General features: G+C 37.4%; 1 protein-coding gene across 1 annotated transcript in view; it reads right to left on the minus strand.

Annotated features, from left to right (window-relative positions):
* The window catches only part of AKAP6 (A-kinase anchoring protein 6), a 258,767-nt gene that overhangs the window by 208,504 nt on the left and 26,399 nt on the right, over positions 1 to 23,864 (minus strand). Inside the window, exon 3 of the mRNA XM_064713383.1 lies at positions 2,143 to 2,500. Within this exon, the coding sequence (XP_064569453.1) occupies positions 2,143 to 2,457 (315 nt within the window). The 5' untranslated portion in view covers positions 2,458 to 2,500. The remainder of the gene's footprint in view (positions 1 to 2,142; positions 2,501 to 23,864) is intronic.

The raw sequence follows: 23,864 nt of genomic DNA on the forward strand, positions 1-23,864 counted from the left end.
GTCTTATCGTCATAAGTCAACTGACAGCCAGAGGAAAGAAATCAACTCTAAGCATCCAAAACAAATAGAAAGATTCATGAAAATTGAATCAGACATCTCCTGGCTGAGGAAAACAAACAGCGAGAAAATGAAAAATTGTTTGTCTTGCTGCTACTTTTGCATTTTGAAAATTATATTCAGAAACCAGGATGTTATAGACTATTATGCAGTGTCTATACAATTCATTTTTCCCATTATGATTTGGACAAAGGAGCAGAAAGAATATTTCTTAAATTTGCAGATGAAAACAATGAGTGTGCTTGGAGGAGATACTTGTGGAATGAGATAAAAGAAAAGAAAGTTTAATAACAGACAAAAGTAAAATCCTACATGTAAAATTTCATGGATAAGAAAGAGATGAAAATACCACATTGTGGGAAATGAGATTGGGAGCTGCGGTGAATTACAAGCTGAACTTGAGTCAATCATCTCCTGCTGTTTTGGAAAGCAAGAAAATGCTAAACTGGTATGTATTGTTTGAAAGATATGTGAAACACTTTTTCCAGTCTACTCAGCAATGGTAGTAGAGCCCACTGTCAAGCCTGGGCACAACAGTCCCAGAAGGACACACATCATTGGGAAGTAGCCCCTCAGGAATATTGCCAGAGGACAGAAGGAAAACAATATCTGTATGAGGATGTAGTTGGATTTTTTGTTTGGTTTGGATTTTTTGTTTTGTCTTTTACTTCGTTTTTGTTATATACTAGATAAACTATTCAAAATTTATCTAAACTCTATGTTATATTATACCATATAAAATAATTTCACAACACTTGTTTCTACAGTCATATTTCTTTTTGTCTGTATAGAGTTTTACAGGTCAGCAGGCTACAGAAGTTCTGTATTCCTAATGTGTTAGTTCAAACTTTCCTTCATTTGTTTACATAGCTAAAACCCTTAGGACAGTATTTTATGAACTCCCATTGACTCTTGTGACTTCACAAATAAACTCTACAAAGAAGAAAAACCATGAGGAATGCTATTCATTCACTGACTCAATTTATAAATAAAATGTATTAGTGGACATATGAGGGTGAGCTGTATGTACAGAACATTCCCATTTCATAAGCAGGCACAAATCAGTTCTGCTTGTGCTCTGAACCAGCCCAAAGCTGGGTGCAAACACCACCCACAAGCTCCACAGAGCTCCAGTTTCAGCTCCAGCACTGTGCTAATACAGCCACAAGCAATTCCAGATGAGGACTAGCACCAAGCCCAGCAAGACTTCTCATGCCTGCCTGCAGAAATCTTCTCACAGTATCTGATAAAAACTTACTGCACATTGTGGATTTAGTCCTTTCTTTTTGTCAAAAGCTGGCAATGTCTATCATAATATTTTTAGAAAAATGGTGAGATCATTAATAAATCAAGATCAGCTCTCTTTGGTTAGGATTTATTACAGTACCACGACTCTGATTGGTGTTAGTATACAGTGTTGTATTTTAAGACAGTTTACAGCTACAGTCTTAAAATAAACACAAATAAAATACCATTGCACTGAGTGTGAAGGAAGACTGTGTTCACATAAACAGGCTTCAGAATGCAACTCTGAAGACAGCTCACTCTGAAGAGATAACATTTGTGCTATTTTTGGAGACTGCTACCCTCAAAAGCATGCTTCATCTGCTGCAGCAAACCAGGCCATGCAAATGAACATACATTTATGGTCCCAGGCATTAGCTATTTGAATTTTGCCTTAAATTTCAAATGAGTGGCTCCATTTACTGGAATGTTGGGAATTTTACTGGAATTTCATTTGGGAGTTTTAGATACAGAAGCCCATTAAAATCAGTGGGAATATTTCTGGGCACTTGTGAGACGGCCAGTCAGGTTACTGATAATGTCTTTTTGCTTGCTTTTGGAGAATGAACACGTTCATGAATATGGTTATGACTGTTGAATTAAGTTATGAGCAAATAACGTTTCAAAAATCTGATAATTGAGTGGTTTCTATTACCTCGCTTAAAAGGATTTATTCACTTTTTAACCCAGGCTGTCAGATATGCTTCAGCAGTTAGGACAAGCCCTTTTGTTGATTTTACTAACAGCAGAGTTGAAAGAGACACCTTCCCTGAGAAGCCTGTGAGACAAACCCCATCGTACCTTGAGCTGCACCAGGTGCACATCCACGTGCTTGCTGTCCGAGTCCTGCTGGACAGAGTGGGTCAGGTCGCGCACCCTCTCGGACGTCATCCGCAGCCAGGTCTCGATCTCCGGCAAGTGGAGAACGATCTTCCAGTCAGCGCCCGTGTGCAGAGGAGGGGGCTTCTCATACTGCTGGCCAGAGTCCAGGTCCTTCATGACATCCCCTTCCCCTTCTTGTTCCACCGTGGGAGTCATGTTTATGAGCATGGGAGAGGCATCAGATGGCATGGGATCCAGTTCTTGTGTCCTCATGGGAGAAAGTGCTACATCCATGGCTAGCGTGTCAAAGCCTAAACCATACTTCTTTCAAAACCAGCTGCAAAGATAAAAAGAAAACACACCACTGTTTTGAAACCAAATTTAGCAACAAAATGCTCAAAGACAAGGAGTAAATGATAATGTCTGAGATGTATTGCACATCTAAATAAATTCTTCACCCTAAAACTCTATACTGAATTTCAAGACCAAATAGATTTTTTCAAAATAACTTTGTCGATTTGAACATGATCTTTGTATGAGTAAAGTAACGACTATTGCATTTCTCTCATTGTAATTTCCAATTGTAATTTTTCATCTAATTTCCAATCACCTTGGAAATTACAGTTTTCATTAATGAAAAGTAGGTTCTGATTTTTTACAACTGTAACATAAATAAATGAACATTGACAAAGTCAGCAGAACTTTACTGAAGTCCACAAGTTAATACAAGACTGGTATCCATAAACGAGTACATATTGGAACATATTCCTTGGCCTGAAATTTAAGACTAAACACAGAATATTTCAAGATTTATTTAAATTTCCCTACTGTCCACTCGACTATTGATCATGTACAACAAAAAAATTGCACAGAAACTTGAAGCAATTATTGAGGACACTTGGTTGATTTCTTGATTTTCCTTTTGAACTTTAAATTCTAGCAGTTTTGTTAGATTAAGAACTGTTGCAATAACTAACAATTCTAACAAAGCATGGATATAATAATTCCCTAAGGTAAAAACATGTACCTAAAATTAAAACATCATTTAACAAAGTGGCTTTATGAAAGGCCAAATACTCTGTCATCAATACACACTTATGAGATCCACTGAAAAAAGTAAATAAGTAAAATATTTTACTTTGTACTTCTTCTTCTCTATGTTCTAGTTACACGTGTACTACATATGAAGAAGGCTGCTATAAAATCTATGCATAAAAAAGGAAAAAAAACCACAAAACCAAAAACAAACAAGCCAAAAAATAACCCAAAACAACTTCACTTATTTAACATAAAATCTATAAGACTGTAGGAAAAACAGACTTTTCACTGTTCAATCAACACTGTGACTACTGAGTTATAATCCTAAATATTTCAGGGGGAGTCTCAGCATCCAGAGACTACTGCTGCAGGCAGTGAGAGTATTAAAAAAGTATCCATTCACAATTTCACTTGTCATAGCCAGGAAGGGCAAAAAAATTATATTTTATGTTAATTCGATTTTATTTTCTACCCTGCCACTATTTAGTAAATCAATGTTTGCACATCTATCGTGCTCACAAAACAGTACATTAAAGTTATACTAAGTAATAACACTAAATATAAATTTGGTACTTTAGAACAAAAACTTTAATCATTGCAATCAAGCAAAGAAAATGAAAGAAGAATCCAAATATTCTCAGTGCCTGCTGTATAATTTCCAACTCTTTTAGCTCAAATTTTGAAAAATCATTAATTAAAATGTGTTAAATAAAAAGCTCTGCAGCAAAGGTAGGTGAAAGTAACATTTCAGCATGGTAAGTATTTTCTAAGTTTATCTCTTTACATTACCTATTTTTCAGCTTAAACTCTGTTGCTAGAAGTACTCAACATAAATTGTTAGAAAAAAAACAGTGCAATAACATTTTTGTCTGAGACATTGCTGACCATAGCCCCGGTTCTAAAGCACAGAATTCACCCAACAGCTGAACCTATGTCAACATTTTAAACGTATTATTCACATTATTTTCTCCTGAAAGTCAAAGTTTGGTGAAACACACGTGGTCCTTATTTCTGAATGTTTACTGTTAAACTTGTGAACCAGAGAAACAGCTGTGAATCACTAAATGATACCAAAGCACAGGAAGAGCAGTGCTTGCTTCCTAGGTTTTTCACAAAAAAAAAAAAAAAAAAAAAAAATCAAACAAAACAACCCTGGCACTCTTGCAGAGTTTTTCAGTATGACTCAGCTCTAGTAAGGACATTAAAGCAATTAGCAAGGAGAAATGAAAACATGCTCCTGCAGAAGCAAACAAAAGCTGCTCCATGCTGCATGCAGAGCACTTGCAGCTTTCATGCACTGAGTGGGCAATTAGCAGCCATTAGGAACCTGCTGACCTGGCTTTTGTTACGGCGCGCTTGACTCTGTAAGAGTGGCTCTCCAGCATTACAGCTAATGCCTCCTTAATCCTAGCAGCTCTTACACTCAAGTCCTTTGCATTCTTCCCTTTCTCCCAGACCACAAGTTGCAACACTTCAATTACGAATATGGGGAGAAATTTTAAAATAAAGAATTCTTTTCATCTTCTTAAAAAATTATACAAAAGTAACAAAATGCACTGTGGATGCTAATTAGCAAGGTCTGTGAAAGCTTTAAATAGCTCACAAATGCCCGAAAGGAGAAACTTGCAGCTACAAATGACTGAATCCAAACACTAGGACACAGATTTCTTTATACTGATTCTTGGCAGAATAAAAAGGCATCATCATCCAACTGTGCTGCGGGAAAAGACAGCTGGACGGTTCATCCTGCGGACCGAAGGAGCGCGGCCGCTCTGGATCTCCCACAGCCGGCGGAGAAAGCGAAAGCTCCGCGTCCCCTCCGCCCGCCCGCAGCTCCGCCCGCGCTGGCACGGCCGGGCAGCGCCCTGCCCCAGCGGCACGCCGGGGAGCCCGCCGAAAACGGGAAAATGCCCCACCCAGAGGCGCTTTTACAAATTCTGATGTTGGAGTACGAAGTAGCAAACGAGGCCCAGCAGCAACAGCCAGCCTCATAGACATATCCATTTTATGCAATTCAGGAGTTACAAAACTTGCCGAAACACTCTGGGATCAGAAGTAGGTTCTGCTAGAAAAAAGGGTTAAGAAGGCATGATCAAGTTAAACAATACTTTGGGGTCCTATATTGATATTTTAAGTGACTGATTTAAATGCTGACCTTAAGTTTGGTTACGTTTCTGGAGTATTTTGTTTTTTCCAGATTTTGTGACAAAATGTACAAATAGTGAATTGCAAACCACTACAATAAGTGTTAGGACGCATATCAAAACTGAATTAATTTTTTTCGAGGTGAGCTTTATACCTTGCAAAAATAATTTTTGAAATGAGGTAAAGAAGGGATTATTTTCCTTCTAAGCAGGACCTTATCACTCCAAAATTTCTTTTTATAAAACTCAAAATCTATATTTAGTCTCATTTTCTGCATCACAAAACCCTGGTAGCATCAATGACAATTTTAGGTGGGCAAGCCATACTAAACCACATCCCAGCTTGTTTCTAAGCCAAACCTCTTCTCTACCCAGAAGAGTTATACAAAACCACTGATATTAAATTTGCAGGTGAACAGATGAAAAAGCAATGTCAAATGTCCTGATCAATAAAACGTTCCATCTTTCAACTTGTGTAGGGCATAACCTTATTTTCATCATCACAATCAGACTGAGAGTTATGATACCATTATTTCTAAAAAACACTCCTCCAATTATTTATTTCTGCCACTTCAAAAGCTACTGCTTCAGTCTGCTGAGGGGCACATTTAAGAACTATATAACACAGCCACCACAGCTTGCATTCCTTCTGGTGGGAGAAAAAACTAGATGAATTGAACATATTTTTATGCCTTGTGTTAATTCTTCATATACAGTTTTACATTGTCATGGATCCTTGTATAAAAGGTGAGAGATCCTGTGTAAGCACATGCACACATATGCTTTCTATCTTCATCTTCAGTAAGTGCATTACGCCGAGCAGATGGCTGATTACCTTCCACTAATCACACAGACAATCTCACTTTCCCCTGCTTTTCTGCTCAGTCAGATGCTAACACTCTTGCACAAAACATAGAATGTCTGTGTCAACCATAATAAAGTTTATCAATCACCACAAGCCTTGGAAGGCTTCTTGCACTCATTCTGCTCCCCAGTTGTTCCCATTTCCCTTGTTTATAAATTGCAGGCCACACTCACTCTGCCAGCATCAGATCATCCACCCTTTCCTCCAACAGCAGTCAGCTCCTGTCAAACAAAGCATCATTAAGCATTTTAAGCCATGGAGTCGTCCAGTCATTGATCAGTGGTGCAGACACTGGGCCGAATGAATGTTAATGAGCTCTAATTTCCCTTACTGTCACATATTGTTAAAATCAGCCACAATCACTATATAGCCACCTGTCTGTCATGTAAATAATTTATTTCAATCCCAAAAAATTCCACAAAAAACCCCAGAGAAACTCTATCACTATATAATTTTGTCTGCATGCTGGGTTTGAAATCTAATGATGTAAATTTTAACATCAGATTTAACGAGCTCATTGATGCTGAATTTTCTTGAATAGATACAGTGAAAACAAATGTCTCACACAGACAAGTTATATTATAATGTCTTTTCCATTTCAGTAATCTCAGGGATTCTCTGCCAAGTTTAAGGCTCATTATACTTTTCCTTGAAAATGTAATCAACTGTATCAACTACAAAGATAAATTATGTCAGTGCACAAAAAACCTGAAATATATAATGTCAGTTACATAGAGAGAAAATTGAATTTAATATCACATGCTACACTGATCTTGTTGCTGATTTCTTATATGATTTAAGAAATAAAAAGCTTTGAAATAACTGAATTCTAATGGACCCAGTTTAGGTTTTTCTCTTCATATCATGCCTCGTGAATGTGTCTCAGAAATACTTCCTTTGCAATTATCCTATGATTATATTTAAAATTCTGACCAAACTGGACAATTTTTAATTCAGGACTGCTTGGCCTCCTATTCCATATATGACACTCTTAGAAAGTATATCTGACAGGGAACAGGATGATGCCTTGATTCCTTCAGGATATAGACCAGAGAGGCTTGCACAGTAATTCCAGTACTAAACATGAACACTAACATGAATCATGATTACAGTTTTTAATGTGACTGACTTAAAGTCCATTAAAAAGTCTGCCCCCAAGCCTTTAATGGCAGCAAAGCCAGATCATCAATTTTTAACTGAGGAAATCCAACCATGGATGTTCAAGTTCCTGATTATGTGAATAAATCAGAATTTAAGACACCACAATGACCCAACAGAATCTTTGTTATTTACGGTTTCTTTTTCAAATACGAGGTGAAGGAAAATGTGGAACTCAAAGGCAAGTGCTCAGCCAAAACTGGAAATTATTGTGGCAAATCAGGGAAAGTGGAAATTCTACTGGAGGATTTAGCAGAGGATCTCAATGAAAGTGATGGCCTAGCAGGAGAGACTGTGAAACAAACCAACAGTCCGTAAGGTCCAGGCATTACATACCCAGGAAATCTCCAAGAAGCCAGGGGTAAAACAGGCAAATTGCTGGTTGTGGTGTGCATGACCTTCCATTTGGAACTGCTTTGGTTCTTAGGATACCAGATTGCAAAGAAAGGTTTTGCAGATCCTTTCACATGTTTATGCCATGAAAACTTGTAGAAACTGTAGCAGAATGAGGCAACCCCATTTTTTTAGAGGAAGACCCTCCCCTCCTGTTCCTGAAAAGCATACAACTGGTGTATTCCGACAAAATGCTTTTGACAAGATTCAGTGCCAAAGGCTAAATGAGTCTGAATAGCCATGGCATAAGAAGGAAGGTCCTTGCATGGACAATTAATGAAAACAGTAAACAGTGGAATGAAGAACAAATGCAGATCACAAGCAGGGTTTCACAGAAACCTCTGCTAAGCACTATGTTTCTCAATAAACAGAATAATGACCTGAAAAAGGGGTAAAAAATTAAGTGGAAAAGGTTTGTAGGAGGTATTGGGGCAAATATCAACTCTGTGAAAGATGTTCACAAGGCAAAAAAATGAGCATTAACATATAAGATTAAATTTATATAGACAAATATTAAGTTATGTGTATGAAAAAGAAAAACCAATCCAACCAACCACAAAAAAGGTGAAGCAATGCATTAAATTTATCTGCTCCTAGCTCATATAACTTTATGTTCTCACTTATAAAAAAGCAAGAAGGCTGGCTGGAAATGATCCCACTAGACAAGTGCCATGAGGTACATCAGAAAAAATTCTACACGACAACATATACAGACATTGAAAGCAATTTTGTAGTGCCAGACTCATACAGACAGAGAAATGTATTCAGAGAGTCAAGCATATTGTGATGAGCAGTTGTGTTTCCTGGTCCTTTCTAACTGGGTACAGGCTTGCCCTGCAGTGAGTATCTGGGAGATGATGTGCTACAAAGAAATTAGCATTAAAATGGACAAAGACAAATTAGCTGCTTCGTATTAACTCATCATCACTTCAACATCCTTTATTAGCTAACTACTCTACACCATCTTGGGCCTTTATTGTCCTAATTTTCACTCCAAAAAGCCATCAGTACATAGAGGCAATTTTCACACACTGATGTTTCAGCACACATTTGAGTGGGGTTTTTTTGTGGTTTTTTTTTTGTTTTGGTTTTTTTTTTTTGTTTTTTGGGGTTTTTTTTTTGTTTGTTTTGGTTTGGTTTGGGTTTTTTTTTGCGCATTTGGGCAGGTTGTTTTATCTTCCCTGGATAAATCCATTTTTGTCATTCTAGTGGCTAAGTGTGAGCAAAATGCTTGCAAATATAAAATAATTTTTCCCTTCAGCTACAAAAGTCAGATGGTGAAGGATGCATAATAACTACTCTAGCAAGAAGATGGTTGGTGTCTTGTTCCAAAATTTTTCTCCAAAGAGATAGTGTGAAACATCTTTTAAATTGGAAGATAGCAAAATCAAGATTAGGCTTGGCTGAATATTAATCTGGATTTAAATGATCTTTCAGTATAGACAGAGGCAGTGAGATACAAGAGAGAACATTGTGAGCTGTTTCTCCTATCATAGCAAAATGAAAGAAACTGGTGCAACTCAGCTCAAAGTTAGGGCAAATAAAAGTAACGTTTCACTTCAATTTCACACTCTAGTTTCATTGCAAATAAATGCTAATCACTTAGGAGAAATCTTAACATTTTTTTCTGGGAAAACTTTCCAGGGGCTAAATGAGCTTATTCCTTTTAATTATGGAAGCTGATTATAAGAAATTAATTACATGTATCAAGAAGCAATATGACCTCATAATAGATCAGATAAGAACTTTCTCACATGTATTGTACAAAGTATGTCAGCCACAGCCAATGTCTTGCTGCCTTCCAAGTCTTACATCTTTCTCTAGCAGAAAGACCATAATTTCAGCTTCTTCCTTAAATATGTTACAGGTACTGCAATAGTGGATGTTCTGTCAATCAGTACAAATATTATTAAAAAAAAAACAAACCCAAACCAACAGCAATCCACCTGCAGACTTCTTCAGGGCACAACATTACTATGTTGGACCCAACAGTGCAACTAAAGGCATTTAAATTTCCCCAGCCCCAATCCTAATGATAAATAAATCAAAATAGCCACAAGACATGCCATCATTTCTGAAATCAGTTTTGTTACATTAAATTTTAAAAAAATTATCATAAGAAAGGTAGAATTTTGAAGAAACTGCTACTTTTTGGAATTATGGACTAGGCAGCTGCTGAGACCAGAGAGCCCTTGTGAAAATCAGTGTTCTGTGTAATATGAGACAACACTCAGTGAGAATTTACAGGGGCAGTTAGTCACAATCATGTAAAGTTTAACTATAAATAATTTAGCTGTTTGGTATAATATTTTCTCAGGTCTTCTTTAAAAGAACACCAAAGCAATTGCTTTTTTTCTCAATTTGGGAATTCACAGAAATAGACCAATTTCTTTGGACCAGAAGCTGTTTCATTGTACTGAGTCATGCTCATGAAAGGTTCTGCTATATTGTTTTGGTTCATGGTAGTGCCTCATGTTGTTAACACACTCTCAAATGTGTGCATGCCATTGTTTCAGACATTCAGCTATCACAGTAATAGCTCAGTGTAAAATAGTTTCTTTATTTTGGGGATTAATTTTTAATATACATTAAAATACTTGGTGTACTACAAGGATGACCCGCAGCTTCAGTAACTATTCTGCAAATTCTTTCCTCCTCAATCACGATGTGGATAAAATCCTGCCACTTCATGTTGATTTACTGGTCAGCTAAAAATAAATATCTAGTCCTGTTGTGTAATCAGTCAATTGACCACAACACACAAAATTAAGGCACAAATATTTTTACCCTTTTAAGTAGTTCTCATATATTACACTGCTTTCTTCTGTCATAAACTTGATCAGGTACACCAAAATTAGGTTAAATTAGAAGAGGAATAAAAATTTTGATGGTTCTGAAAATTCATGGTACAAAATTATTTCTTCATAATCTTAACTAGTTAAAAGATTTTAACATAAGTTAACAATCCCCAAACTGCAAACAGCTGTGAGTAAAACGTTTGGTTTAAAGATACCCACAATTGCAAATTTTTAAGAAGGATAAAACTCTTTACTTCCTAAAGGCGAGCACAGGAGGGAAAAGTCGGTACTATTCAACATAACCTATACAATTGTAAGGTTGTTTTCATTATTTGCAGACAGTGTCTTGTTATCCTGGGAAGCACCTGCCTCCATTCTAAGGCTTTACATGGTGGACTAAATGCTACTATAACTGTACTTAAGAAATGACACAAGAACTCTAGAAAATATGGCTAGAATGAGGCAAAGGGAAGGGGAAGGATACAGATTTAAAGCTCAGTGTGTCACTACAGGGAACAAGGACTCTGAATAGGAATTCTGCCTACTCTGGGTAGCTTTTTCTTTCTTCCTGCCTTCCTGAATGGTTTTGACTCTTATTCTATGACAACAGGACAAAGAGACACCTATATACAGAAACTTCTTTGTAAGACCAAACAGATAAGACGGTGAAGAGATCACCTTACAAAATTAAGAACCATCTCAAAGATGATCTTGCACAATGGGTCCTGACCAAACTGCAGTATAACAACAGATATCGCAGAACCTGGCCACCTGCACAGTAGGTCGCAACTTGATTTTTATAGTAATCTGTGGGCTGGCCTTGAAGAGAAAGGTGTCAGGCTACAGCTACAGAAGCTACTTGTATGTGAGGATAAGCAGGTTTGGATATTTCTGATTCAGATCCTTGAATCCCTGTAACTTGCAAAACATTGCCTTTGTTTTCTGCCTCATCAGGACTGGGCTACACAATGTCCTGCTGTCAGCTAAGGTTGTTCATTTTGGTTTATTGTTTTTTTTCTCCTGATATAAAAATACATGTAGCATCATGTTCTGAGACTTCTCTGAACGCTTTCAAGCACAGAAGATTCTCCTGGGAATGTAACTGAGGATTTATATTAAATTTTCCAGGACCAGTAATAGTTACACTCAGTAAATAGGATCTTAAGATACCACTTTCTTCATAAGATTAGCTCGAGAATGACAGATCTTACCCCATCTGCTGCCACCAGCAGGTGACATTTGCACCAGCACATTTTATGAATAAAAGACTTGCAAACTCCCCCTTCTCCACATATGTATATATATATGGTGTACACTTTTAGTCAATCTGTACAACTCACAATTCTCTTATTAGAATGAGTTAATAATATTAATTAACAGAGATGCCATAAGACAGTCCACAGGAGGTCCATTAATCTGCTATGCAAATTACATTTTAGATCAAGCACCTAAAAAACCAATAGAATCTCAACACTTAGTGAAAAACTGAAATAATTGTATGAACTGGTATTTTTGTTTGGTATTTTTGTTTGGTTACATTTCAATTCATATATATATATAAATATATATATATATGTAAATAAAATCACTGCTATTTCCAGTTCAGCAACTTTTCCATCCTACTACCAATTATGTGCAAAGGGAATGAAAAAGGCAAACTATAAATGGGCAGAATGGAGAAATAGTCACTTATCCAGAAGTAATAGCAATTGTTGCCCATGCTATTATTTAAAGTTTTATTCTATATTTTCTTGTTCTGTTTGACCTCCAAATTTTGTACACTAAAAAAGCGTCCATTATGATGAAATAACACCTAGTTCAAAAAATACATTTCCGTCAGTTTTTTGAATATACTGTTACAAGTCAATCATATGTCTTCAATTTGTCGGGTATCTTTTAGTTATAATTTTTGCTCAGGAAAAGCAAGTTAAATTGGCAACATTTGTTCAGACACCTGTGTAAACATACAGCTGTGAACTGTATGCATGCAGGATATTTTATTCTTCCAGAAAAAAAGTTATTATGGAAAAATGCTAAAAGGTAGAAAAATAATGCAGTCATTTTAGAACTGTATGTATGGTACATGCAGATGTATGGTAATGATCTCAGATGCAATTTCAATAATAATTTCTTAAGCATGACATGATTGAATATATAAAAATTCATGCCATTCTCTATGTGCTTTCCAACCTTAAATAGCAAATTCTGTATTGAAAATACTATGCATCTGTTTATGCCCTATGTGGCTTTTAGTCTGGAAATTGGGATTGAAATTCCACGAGACTTCGCCCCACCAGATGTCACTGCTTTTTAGGTTTGAAATAGTTCACAAAATAGCATTCCTTCCATGACACTTATTTGTTCCTGAACTAAACCAAGGAATTTGGAGGTGAGTAAAAGGCTTAGAAACCCACTAAAAAGTTCAAAACATGTTAAACTGTTTTCTCAAGGCTCTTCTGAATTAGTTCTTGCAGAGTTTCAATTTAGTTACTTGCTGTTGCCAACCTGTGGTGCACTAAACCCTGCAGCTGTGATGACTGCAATAACACAACGAACACGGGTTTTCAGCATAAGTAAAAATACTGAATTTTTGCTTGAAAACTCAAGATTTTGTTCAGACAGATAGAAAAACAAACATGATTTTACAGAACCTTCAGCTACTTGAAATTTCAGGATCATCACTTGGGAATGCTTAGACCTCAATTCCAACAACTGCATTAAAAGAAGTTTAAAGGAGAATTAAACTGCAACAACTGAGCAAGCTTCCCTCAAAACACCTCATAAAGTTCTGTTTAAGGTGCCTTCTTTCAGAGTAGATGCCAGTTCCTAGAAGTAGCAAGAATTAGAGCTCCTTCTTAAAAATACCTGCAGCCATTTGTGAATGCAGGAGGAGCTACTCCACCACTTTTTCTTTCCAAATACAAAATGGTTTTATCCAGGTATAACACTTCACATTTAGTAAATGTGATTTATTTTTGTGTGGCTAGTGGTCAAGTATTCAGTAAATTGTTCAGTTGCACAGAAAATAGAGGGTAAGTATTTTCTGCTTGTTTGTTCTTTATATGGAACATGGGACTGGAGGAAAACCTTCACAAAATTCTGAATTGCACAGCATGTGTGACTGTTCTTATTAGGACAAGATAAAGGACACATTTCTGTCCTTTCAGGTTTTTAAGCTCAGTCAGGGATAGGTCTTCGGGAACCTGATTTAGCAGGCAGAAAATGCAATATATGTCCAAATTTAATTCTGAAAAAATGTGCTTTGTCAAAAATTTTTAATGACACAATCTCTGCTCTGTTTAACCATCTGTTAAATTCCAATTTACATGTGTTATTCTACTTTCATGATATACACACATGGGATTACTAACTTGAAGTTCTGATCAGCCACAGAGCATATGATATGGCAAAAAGTATCAGAATTAATGGCCTTATCTTTTTTTCTGCTGAAATATCCACTTTCTTCAAAACCAACAGTACAGACGTGCACTTTTACTTATTCAAAGACATATAGTTTATAAATTATTACACCAGTACCTATTTCTATCCCTCTTTCATGCCAGTGGGTGACTTCAGTGCATTGCAGATGTAGTAAAAGTCTGTGGAAACAGACCTAGATGAAACCAAAGCAGTAAAGAAAATTATCTTACTAAACACCATTGGATTTGCACGTTTCAGTAATCCCACCATTGAACCAGTCCATGGACAGTGGAATTTCTTTGCATCTTTCTTTTTTATCTTTCTTTTCTCCTGGACATTTACACTTCTGAGAAACAGTGACAAGAATTCAAATAAATAGTAATATGACTCAAAAACACCCTGAAACTACATTGCAGCAAGTTAGTGCAAGATCTCATCTAAATATAAATTATTATATATATATATGTATGTATTGACATTATAATATGAAAATGTAATGTACAAAATTATTTATTTAAATAACACTGATTGGAACATATTTTTTGCACTAAAACATGTCCCCTACATTGTACAAAAGTAGCCTGACAGGTTTAACAATGAAAGAAACAGTCTATGAAAACATTTGTGTCTATTCTGTTCCTCTGCTCTGGTGAGACCCCACCTGCAGAGCTGCTTCCAGCTCGGGGATCCCAGCACAGGAAGGACAGGGAGCTGCTGGAGTGACTCCAGAGGAGGGACACCAAGATGATCAGAGGGATAGAGCATGTCTCCTGTAAAGAAAGGCTGAGAGAATTTGGGTTGTTCAGCCAGGAGAAGAGAAGGCATCAGCATGACCTAATTGCAGCCTTCCAGTACCTGAGGGGAGCTACAAAATGGAGAGGGAACTTTTTACAAGGCTGTGCAGTGATACAAAAGGGAATGGCTTCAAAGTGAAAGAGAACAGGATAAACTAGATATTAGGAAGAAATTCTTTACTGTGAGGGGGATGAGGCACTGGCCAGGTCACCCAGAGAAGGTGTGGATGCTCCATCCCTGGAAGTGTCCAAGGTCACGCTGGGTGCGGCTCTGAGCAACCTAGTCTAGTGGAAGGTGTCCCTGTCCATGGGAAGGAACTAGATGACCAATAGCTATCCCTTCTAACTCAGGCTATGCTAGAATTGGTTTTAAGTCTGTTTTGATAAAAATGGCTTCAAGTTGGTAATTTCACTTTTAGAACTATGTTCCCTTCAAGCAGAAAAAAGTAACACATCAAACATTGGTTACGTGCTTGAGCAGAGAAGTAGTAAGGAAACAAACTGCAAAAATAAGTTTTAAAAAAAGAACAAAACAACTACAGTGGTCTAGCTCATAAACTCAGCAAAGATTGTGATGAGCTTCAGTTATGCTAGAGCCTAGTGACTGAATTGATGGACTGGGATATTCCATCTGCCAGAAAGTGTCAGGAGAAACAGTGGAAAGTGCTAGAAATGTCTGTGTTCCCAGCAGCTGTGGAATTAAATGCTATTTGCAGAGCCAGCTACAAATGATAACATTTTTTCTAGAAAAATCTTGAAATCTGTGAAAAGGGAGGGAGAGAGGGAGGGAGGGAGGGTTTGCTGGGAAGATAATTTCCTCTGCAGTTGCCAACACAGTTAAGATGACATGGATATTTTCTGCATCACTCTTCTAATTGGTAACTACACCCCTTGAATGTTTTAAACAGAAACAGATGCTTCTGTCTTAAAATTGTTTTGCAAGGCAAAAGGGAAACAGAGCCATGGATGAGTGGATCTGCTGGTCTTTTATGTTCAGAAGAATTGATTTTGCAAGGATTACAAATACTTCTTTGCGGAATGCAAACTATGATAGCTTAAAAACTCCTCTGAGCATTGAACAATAATTTATATAGGATAATGCAATAAGATAATTGTCCTTCCCAAGCTTGTTCTTCCATTCATTGATAAACACTTCTAGGAGGAACAAATTATATTATGCGATGGAACATATCATAGGAAGACAGTTACATGGTAAATATTTCCCTGCTCTAGTGCTGTCATTCATGCTCTCTATTGTGTAGATGAAGAGCAAACCATGTCAGACACCTTCTCTCTACTGCTCATTCTGCATTTATTGAATTAGTAAGTCACCTCCCTATAGCTCTGTTTCCATTCTTTGATGAGCAAATTCCTCCGGCCAATAACTCTTTTCAGTATACACCAGAGGCAACAAAGTGCAGCCACATTGATATCTTGGAATTTTAGGCATTAAAGGCTGAAAAGAGTAACTTAGAATGAAGGGAAAGGCAAAGTAAAATACACTGTGGATATACAAGCCTTAGACAGCACAGGGATTTCTTCAACACTGTTGCAAGCAAATTTAGGTGTTTCCTTTTCTGTAGTCCCAAGAAAGTACCAGAACTGCAAAATCATTTCTAGATTTGCTTGATACTGTAATTTACCCATGTTCACTGCCCTGTCACTTTTAGCCATTCCATGATCCTGCATGTTTATCTTCCTTTGTTCTTTGAGGAGCACATGTAAGGGCATTATGATCTCCTCCTTGAAAGAAGATCATACTTGATACTGTAATGCAGGTAAATAATGATATCACATGCTTGTTTAACATCCCTTTATACAGGCCATAAAAATGTACATAATAAAAAATCATTATCGTCTGCTATTCAGTAACTCTGCAATGCAAAATTATTCTAAGCAGTTACTAAGTAAAGGAAAGGTCTACAAGAGTAAGACCATAAATAACTTGGAAAAAAGTTCAGTTGTGGCAGCATGAAAAAAAAGTAAAAATATGAGTGGATTTCAGAAGCAGGCCTAATATTCACTTCAAAAAGAAAGTTTTGTTTGATAGATTTTTTTCATAGTCACATGCATAGTTAAACTTTGTTTGTTTGCAATTATTTTGAAAATTCTCAATGTGATTTCATGCAAGTTTGGGCAACAGAGACATCCACAATTTGATTAGACTGCAGTCTCATTAAACATCTATGACTAAACAGCTTTCTACCCCTTCTCTTGTCATACTCCTTTCTAATTTAATTAACTTCTCATTCTTAAAATTAGGTTAGGTTCTTTTTATATTCATCTACAAAACAACTCATACCCAGTGATTTTTAAGCAGCAGCCATTTTCCTGGCCAGTATCTACCCACTAGAAATGGGAGAACTCAACTCATTTGTCCAAACACCATTGCCCAGACCATGCCTATTCAAAATTTAGGATATTAGCTATGACATAGGAGCTACAGGAAAACTGATCTTCAAGACATAGGTCAGGCAGAATACTCTAGGATGGTGCAAACCTACTCTTGGAGACAGTCCCACTCCACCAGACCTTTAAAACCTGTGTTAGGAATCTCTTTCCCTTCATCACCAAGTATGAATGGTGCATATGCCAGCAGCAAGCCTTGCGTGACTCACCAGAAGTGTTCTGCCCATTCATTCATGAAACAACATTAACTGAATGCAGCTGAACAGTTACCCTACAACTTACTGCTTCACCAGTAAGAAACTGTCATCCCATACATCAAAAAGTAGCTCTAAATGCCAAGACATGCAATTCTTTTGGAGTGAGCATTCTTTCTGAATATTCTGAAATCTGGAAAAATTTTCCTTCATAGCTTATGCACCACTGTGTAACACAAACAGAAAAAATAGAAATATAAAATGAACTAGTAAAATGGTTTCATTGTGTAAAAGTATCTGCATGAAAAGTAACAGCATCATGAACTTCACCTTAATTTAATTTTTTAAAATATAAATAGATATTCACAATAAGGATGAAAGAAAAGTGGCAAAGCAAGAGGTGAATCCTCGCATTTGCTGTTGCTCTTGATGAAACTTCAAATGCATGTTTTGTTTCAAACGTCTTTGTTTTTGAAAGACTCCTTTTGGATTAACACAGCGTGCTAGTAATTGCTATTCTCTTCTGTAACACTAATGACCCTGTTTTATCTTGTTCCCACTCTTACTCAGAATTGGAACCAGCTTCTTGTCTACCCGAGAACAGAGAAAGAGGACAGTATTGAACATTAATTTAAAAAGTTAATTGAAAGAGTAACTCTTTAGAGTAGTATGCTGTGACAGTCTTTGCCGTTCCTCTGCTGCCCTGAATCTCTTTCTGGTTGAAAAAATCTGCTCATTTTTGACAGACACAGCTGAAATGGGCCTGGAGGCAGGAGATGCACTTCTTCAGCAAGGAAAGAAACAAGGTAAAATACTGCAAGTTTTTCCATAGCAGCCTATCCACTTTCTGAGCTGATTGCTTCTATTCAGGCACATAGGCAGGGTTTCCTGTGGCAAGAGCGAGGGCCTGTTAACCCCAAAGTCATGCTTACAGTGAGGAGGGGTAAACACTAATAAATCATGGAGTGTTTTTTCAATAGAAATAAAGCACACACCAAAAGAAACAAAGATGTGGCTTGCTAGCTAAGGGATCGTGGGAAGAAGCCTTTGGTGGGGAATCAGACAAGGCTGTTTTGAGTGAGGTCCCACAGGGATTAGCAAGGCCCAATGCTATTTGACATTTACACCAGTGATCTGGAGGCAAAAATTAAAACACTGCTCATAATTCTTGCAGATAGACAGACTGGTGGAAAGGACCAGTCTGGTTACAGCAAGAAGCTCCCCTGCTTTTGAGATGAGTCACACTGGTGGCTAAGGTCATGCTTTCTGAAAACTAGAACAATAAACAAAATGCATTTTAATCTAAACAAATGTAGGGTTGGACACCAATGATCAAGGAATGCAATCAATACCTAACATATGGGAGAATCCTGGGAACAATAGGGAAAAAAAAAATAGCACTGCCTCTGAATATAAGCAATTGTGAGAATGGAATGTTGTATGGAGGTGTGGGATACACATAAAAAAAATGTTGAAAAACTGGAATGTGCGTGACAAAAGTCATTGAAGTAAAAAGAGAGATGTTTAAAAAGATATTCAAGTGTGAAAGTTGAAGCTAGACAAGTTCAAATTATGACAGTCTCCAGCAATTAATCATGATAATCAAATTACTGAGAAAAAAAAGAGTGGATTCCCTGCCTGTTGCTCATCAAAAAAGAAAGATAACAGTCAGTCAAATGAAAGTTACTCGGCCCCAACACATACAAAAATTCTACAACTTTATAAGCTAGAGACTGTTCAGGAAATTAAAATGTCAGAAAGGTTGCTGGAACATAAATGAGGATTTCTGTAGTCAGAATTCAGACCCTTGGGCCATACTACATTTCACAACACTACAGTAAAGAATGCTGAATGACCAGAAAAACAAGGATCTGACTCTTCTGATCATGCTGTAAAGAATTTTTAGTTTATTATCATTGCAGTTGTGCATATCTAATATCTGTTTTATTTATAACCTCTCTTCTGCCACCAAATCAAGAGATTCACTAGTAAGAACACGCTAAAAATAATGAATTTTGCCATCTGTTAGAATTTCTAATAAATTTTCTAGTGTGGCAAAAAACAAATTTTATTTCAAAGCACTTTTGAAGGAAAAAGTAGACAAGCCAAAGAAGCTTTACATTAAGAACACTTTTTAATATTTATGGAGGTGTTTTTTCTTAATCTGTATCTTTCTATATTTCTACAGAAAATATATTTCTACAGAAAATTAAAAAAAAATGGATTAAGGATTTTTCTTTAATCTATTAAATAAATTATTCTAATAAACTTTCAGCCACTAACTTTTTTCCAGATTTTCAGAAAATAGACAATAGACTTCATCTTCAGGACAGTCTTTAAATAAATGTTTCCTGAAGTAGAGGTGAAGTAATGTGACTGGTAAAGCAGCAAGCCTATTCTGGGTGCCTTCCTTGAGGTTCTATTACTCAATGTATCGTGCTGGTTTGATTCAGGCTACTGGTAACAGAAGTTTCTGACACTGAAAATAGTTTCAAAAAGAGGTGTTTATTGTAAGTGACAAAGAATAGATCTGCTTCCATAAGTGCATAGTCAGAGAGTCAGGAATAGTTAGGCTGTTGCAACCCTTGAAAACACAGCCTGACAGAAGGAGGAAAATAGACCTCTTCTTTCATTACTTTTCACCTATTTCATGGAATGATTCTGGTTAATTTCTAAAATACCAAAGCAGAATCTGAACGTTCTGTACTAACATTCACAACCATTTCAAAAATATTGCAATATATTCTGTGATTACCGCAATCTTGGATATTGCTTCAGTCTCTATTACTCATGGTTTCATTCCAATAAATATTTTTTCATTTGACACGTAAGCAATTGGAAATTCACTGACTCACAGAACTGCTCCATCTTTGAGGAGCTGCAGAATTGTTTATGTAAATATGTTTCTAAACAACAAGTCTGTCGGCAGTTCCTGTAAAACTGCTGTGACACACCATGGGATTGTTGTCAAACCACATCACATCCATTACAGACTCAGTCTAACCCTTTCCAGAACAAGGGATTTATAACCTCACTTATACACTCCACAAACTGCACATCAGATCTTTTCTGTTAAGCCTCAGAATAAAAGAATAGCAAAGCATGACTCACAGCCTTGAAAAAACCATGTCCCTCTCTTGGGGAAAAAGTACGCGCAATCTCTACAGGATCTGAGCTGACGCCATGCAAGAGAAGGCCGGCATGACTAAACAGCCAGAATCTGCATCGGCTGCCATTACCACAGCTCTTGTTTGTGTAGTATGAGATATGGAGCTGTCAGTGGCTAACTGTTCACAGGAGTATAAATAGTCCTGTCGGATTTTGCATTCCAAGCTCATAAGTTTTGCATCTCGTGCTGTCAGTAGCTGTTCACAGAAGAGCTGCTCACCCTGCAAGGGGAGGTGAGCCTCAGCCTGCCCCAGGCACCCCTGCCACGTAGCTGGGTGTGCAGACATGTGTGCCACCATGCCACTGAACTTTTGCTGGTGCCACAGATGGCTGCACACGCATTCCTCACAATCCCGAGAGCTGATCTTTGTGCCTGAAGGACTCTTGACAACCATGCTGACAGTTGCCTGTGTAAGTGACAAAATCTGTGCCCCTGTGTCCAAGGTCCTTTTAAGAGGGAGGGAGACAGAGGGCAGCTGGTGGGGCCAGGGGACAGCTGGCCACAGCTGCTCACCTGCTGGAAACCCTGCTCCAGCATTTCCTGCAAGACATAAAAGCAGTAAGGGGGGAAATTTCTCCTCTGTCCCAGACAGACCAATCATGTATTGTTACGCTACACTTCTCAATACTCTCCCCCAGTCCAAATCAGCAAAAATTAATCATTTCTGTACATGATGTGCCATACCAACATGACCTGACAAGGGCGTTGTGGGTGGTTAGCTGTTACTAAACATAAAGCATAAAACTAAAACATAAAACGTGTGCATAAAGCAAAACCCCAAGCCACAATGTTATGGGCTATGTGACCCTAGTACCACCCTGCTTCCCTAACTCCATCACACTTGCAGCTGTGCAAGCCCTGGCAGTTGGGACTGCATGCCTACTGCAGACTCTGCCAAAAAAGCCCTAAATCTGTCCTTTTGCCACACTACTTTGAAGAGTCATAACAGATTTACCCAGTTTTTCTACAGCATTAGTGTCATTCTCTTCAGAGGTCCTTTATAACTACAGGTGTTCAATTATCACTTTTATTTGATCGTTGTGTTATGGGCCATTAACACAAGTTCTCTTTATCACCTCCTTTGCCCATTTTAAAGTTCATGATATATTATACCTCTTCATCACAATACAACCACTTTTATTACGTTTAACTAAAAACTGCCCTTCAGGCCTCAAACATCTAAATCACTGCTTTCCCTCCCCTATGTTGTTTTGTTTCAGAAAATATATGTAGACAGTCTGAGTAAACCAAGCAAGGGTAAAATTAAGAAATAATTTAACTTTCATTCAGAAGTTCAGTTCACTGACATTCTGCACCATAAATAAGAATGAGGAAAATAATTCTTTAGCAGTTACTTTACAACAATTATTACATGTTACATCAGGAAATGAGAGGCCAATTTAAATTCATATCCACAAGCTAATTGTATCAGCTACCAATTCCATCACTCATGCATTGCTCTTGTGGCTTATCTCAGCATTCATGTCAACTCAAAGATTTAAAATTTATGTTGCAATATAAAGAAAACTCAGAGCAAAGGGATGGTGGAGAGGACTGCTGGTAGTTTTTAATATATTTTTTTAAAGACAGACTAAGGTTTGTGTTCTTACCTGCAAAACACTGCTTATTTCACAAACTTCTATTGTGGCAAAATCAGATCTAAATATTAATATAGTATTGTCTTTTTCCTGTTTTTATTTTAACCTCCTGATGTTTTGACAGTTTGCTTTCAACTTTTAATTATCAGGCCACCTAGCTGTACACCAAAATGCTCAGGATCAATGTGCCACTGTATATTTAAATGGTCACTCATGAATACACTGGACATAAAGTGCAGAGGCAGAACCAAAGCACAGAATCATCAGTAAGTTTAGGGAAGTTAATACATTCTAAGATGCCATGCTGCAGTACTAGATGAAATATCCACAAATCTTACTTTAATACCCATTGTGAATACTGTCCTTACAACAGGTTTCATCCCCAGGCAGAAATAAGCAGTGGTTAGCTATCACCTAAACAGACAAGAAAGTGGACATCAATAGACCAATGTGAGATGATCATACTTGCTTCTGGCTATAATAGCATTTTGATGCGTACTTTGTGGATTGCCTGAGACTGCAAAATTATAGGAAGGCCACACAATCATTAACATCTTCCAAGATTGTTTCCCTAGGGACTAAATCCCTAGGAAGTTCATGACATTCAGAGCAAAGTACTTTGCTTACATGAGTTTAGAGTTGGATGTTTGTTCAGGTGTCCAGTTCTAACATCTAGCTGCCAATTTGCATCATCAAAACTAACTCAGACAAGTGTGAAATCCCTGGCACCTAGCAGCATCTCTGAGGAGCCCCGGTCCCATTCTGGAGCATGCATTCAGCCACCTAAATCTGCTCAAAACTTACTGGTCATCTCATACCAAGACCCCAACAGGATGCATAAATTCCCAATGCCCTCCATAGGAACCTGCTCCAGTGGATGTGGTCAAAATATGTTGCTTTCACAGACTGAACAGAGGGCTCTTGTAATCAAAGGTTGGGTTTGGAAAATGTGATCAAAGTTGCTTTCTTGGAAAGTGAGACAGATATAAATTCCCAGAGCAGAGAAGGGATTTGAAGGCAAATCACTAATTTCCCAAGAGATTGTTTATCCTCTAAGTTACTGGGCTTGCAGTCTGAACTCATCTTTTAAGCTGTTTCACCTGGCTGCAATAATTAAATACACACTGAACCATAGAATGAACAAGAACTGCTCTCCAGCTAAAGGTCTGAACAAATCATATAGGAGAATGAAGAGATGTATATCACTCCCAAGGTAAAATCTGACTAAAGTGCAGCATGAATTTTTTTGAGTCCACCTCGTGCTTAGTACATTTTCCTGCAAGATGACGCCAAATTTTTCTCCACTAAGACTATCTGTAGCTGGCGTGGTCATAATCTCTTACTCCAAGGCAGAAAAAATAATTGGCAAAATGCAAAGCCACAAGTGTCTGAAGAGAGAGGTTTTTGAGCTAGGGGAAGGAATGTGAGTTCATGTTCAAATCATAGCTTTATGTCATGCTGATTTTGTTTTAGGGATTTGGGGGGTTTTTCCCCTGTTTAAAAGGTCCTTGTTGAGCTACATCCAACACATGTTATTTCTCCATATAGCTGGTGTTTAATTTGATGTTATTAATTCTACAGGGTAGAAAGTCCTTAGGAGTTATGTCTTGAACTAAATACCACCCCGCTCCTTCCCTGTTACATGCTAGATGGTTTTGCTATTAACTTTTGCAAAAAAGCAGATACATTTTTTTCTTCTTCAAAACTCCCTTAATGTTATG

The sequence above is a fragment of the Zonotrichia leucophrys genome, chromosome 5 (assembly GCF_028769735.1).
Source record: "Zonotrichia leucophrys gambelii isolate GWCS_2022_RI chromosome 5, RI_Zleu_2.0, whole genome shotgun sequence".
Taxonomy (NCBI): domain Eukaryota; kingdom Metazoa; phylum Chordata; class Aves; order Passeriformes; family Passerellidae; genus Zonotrichia; species Zonotrichia leucophrys.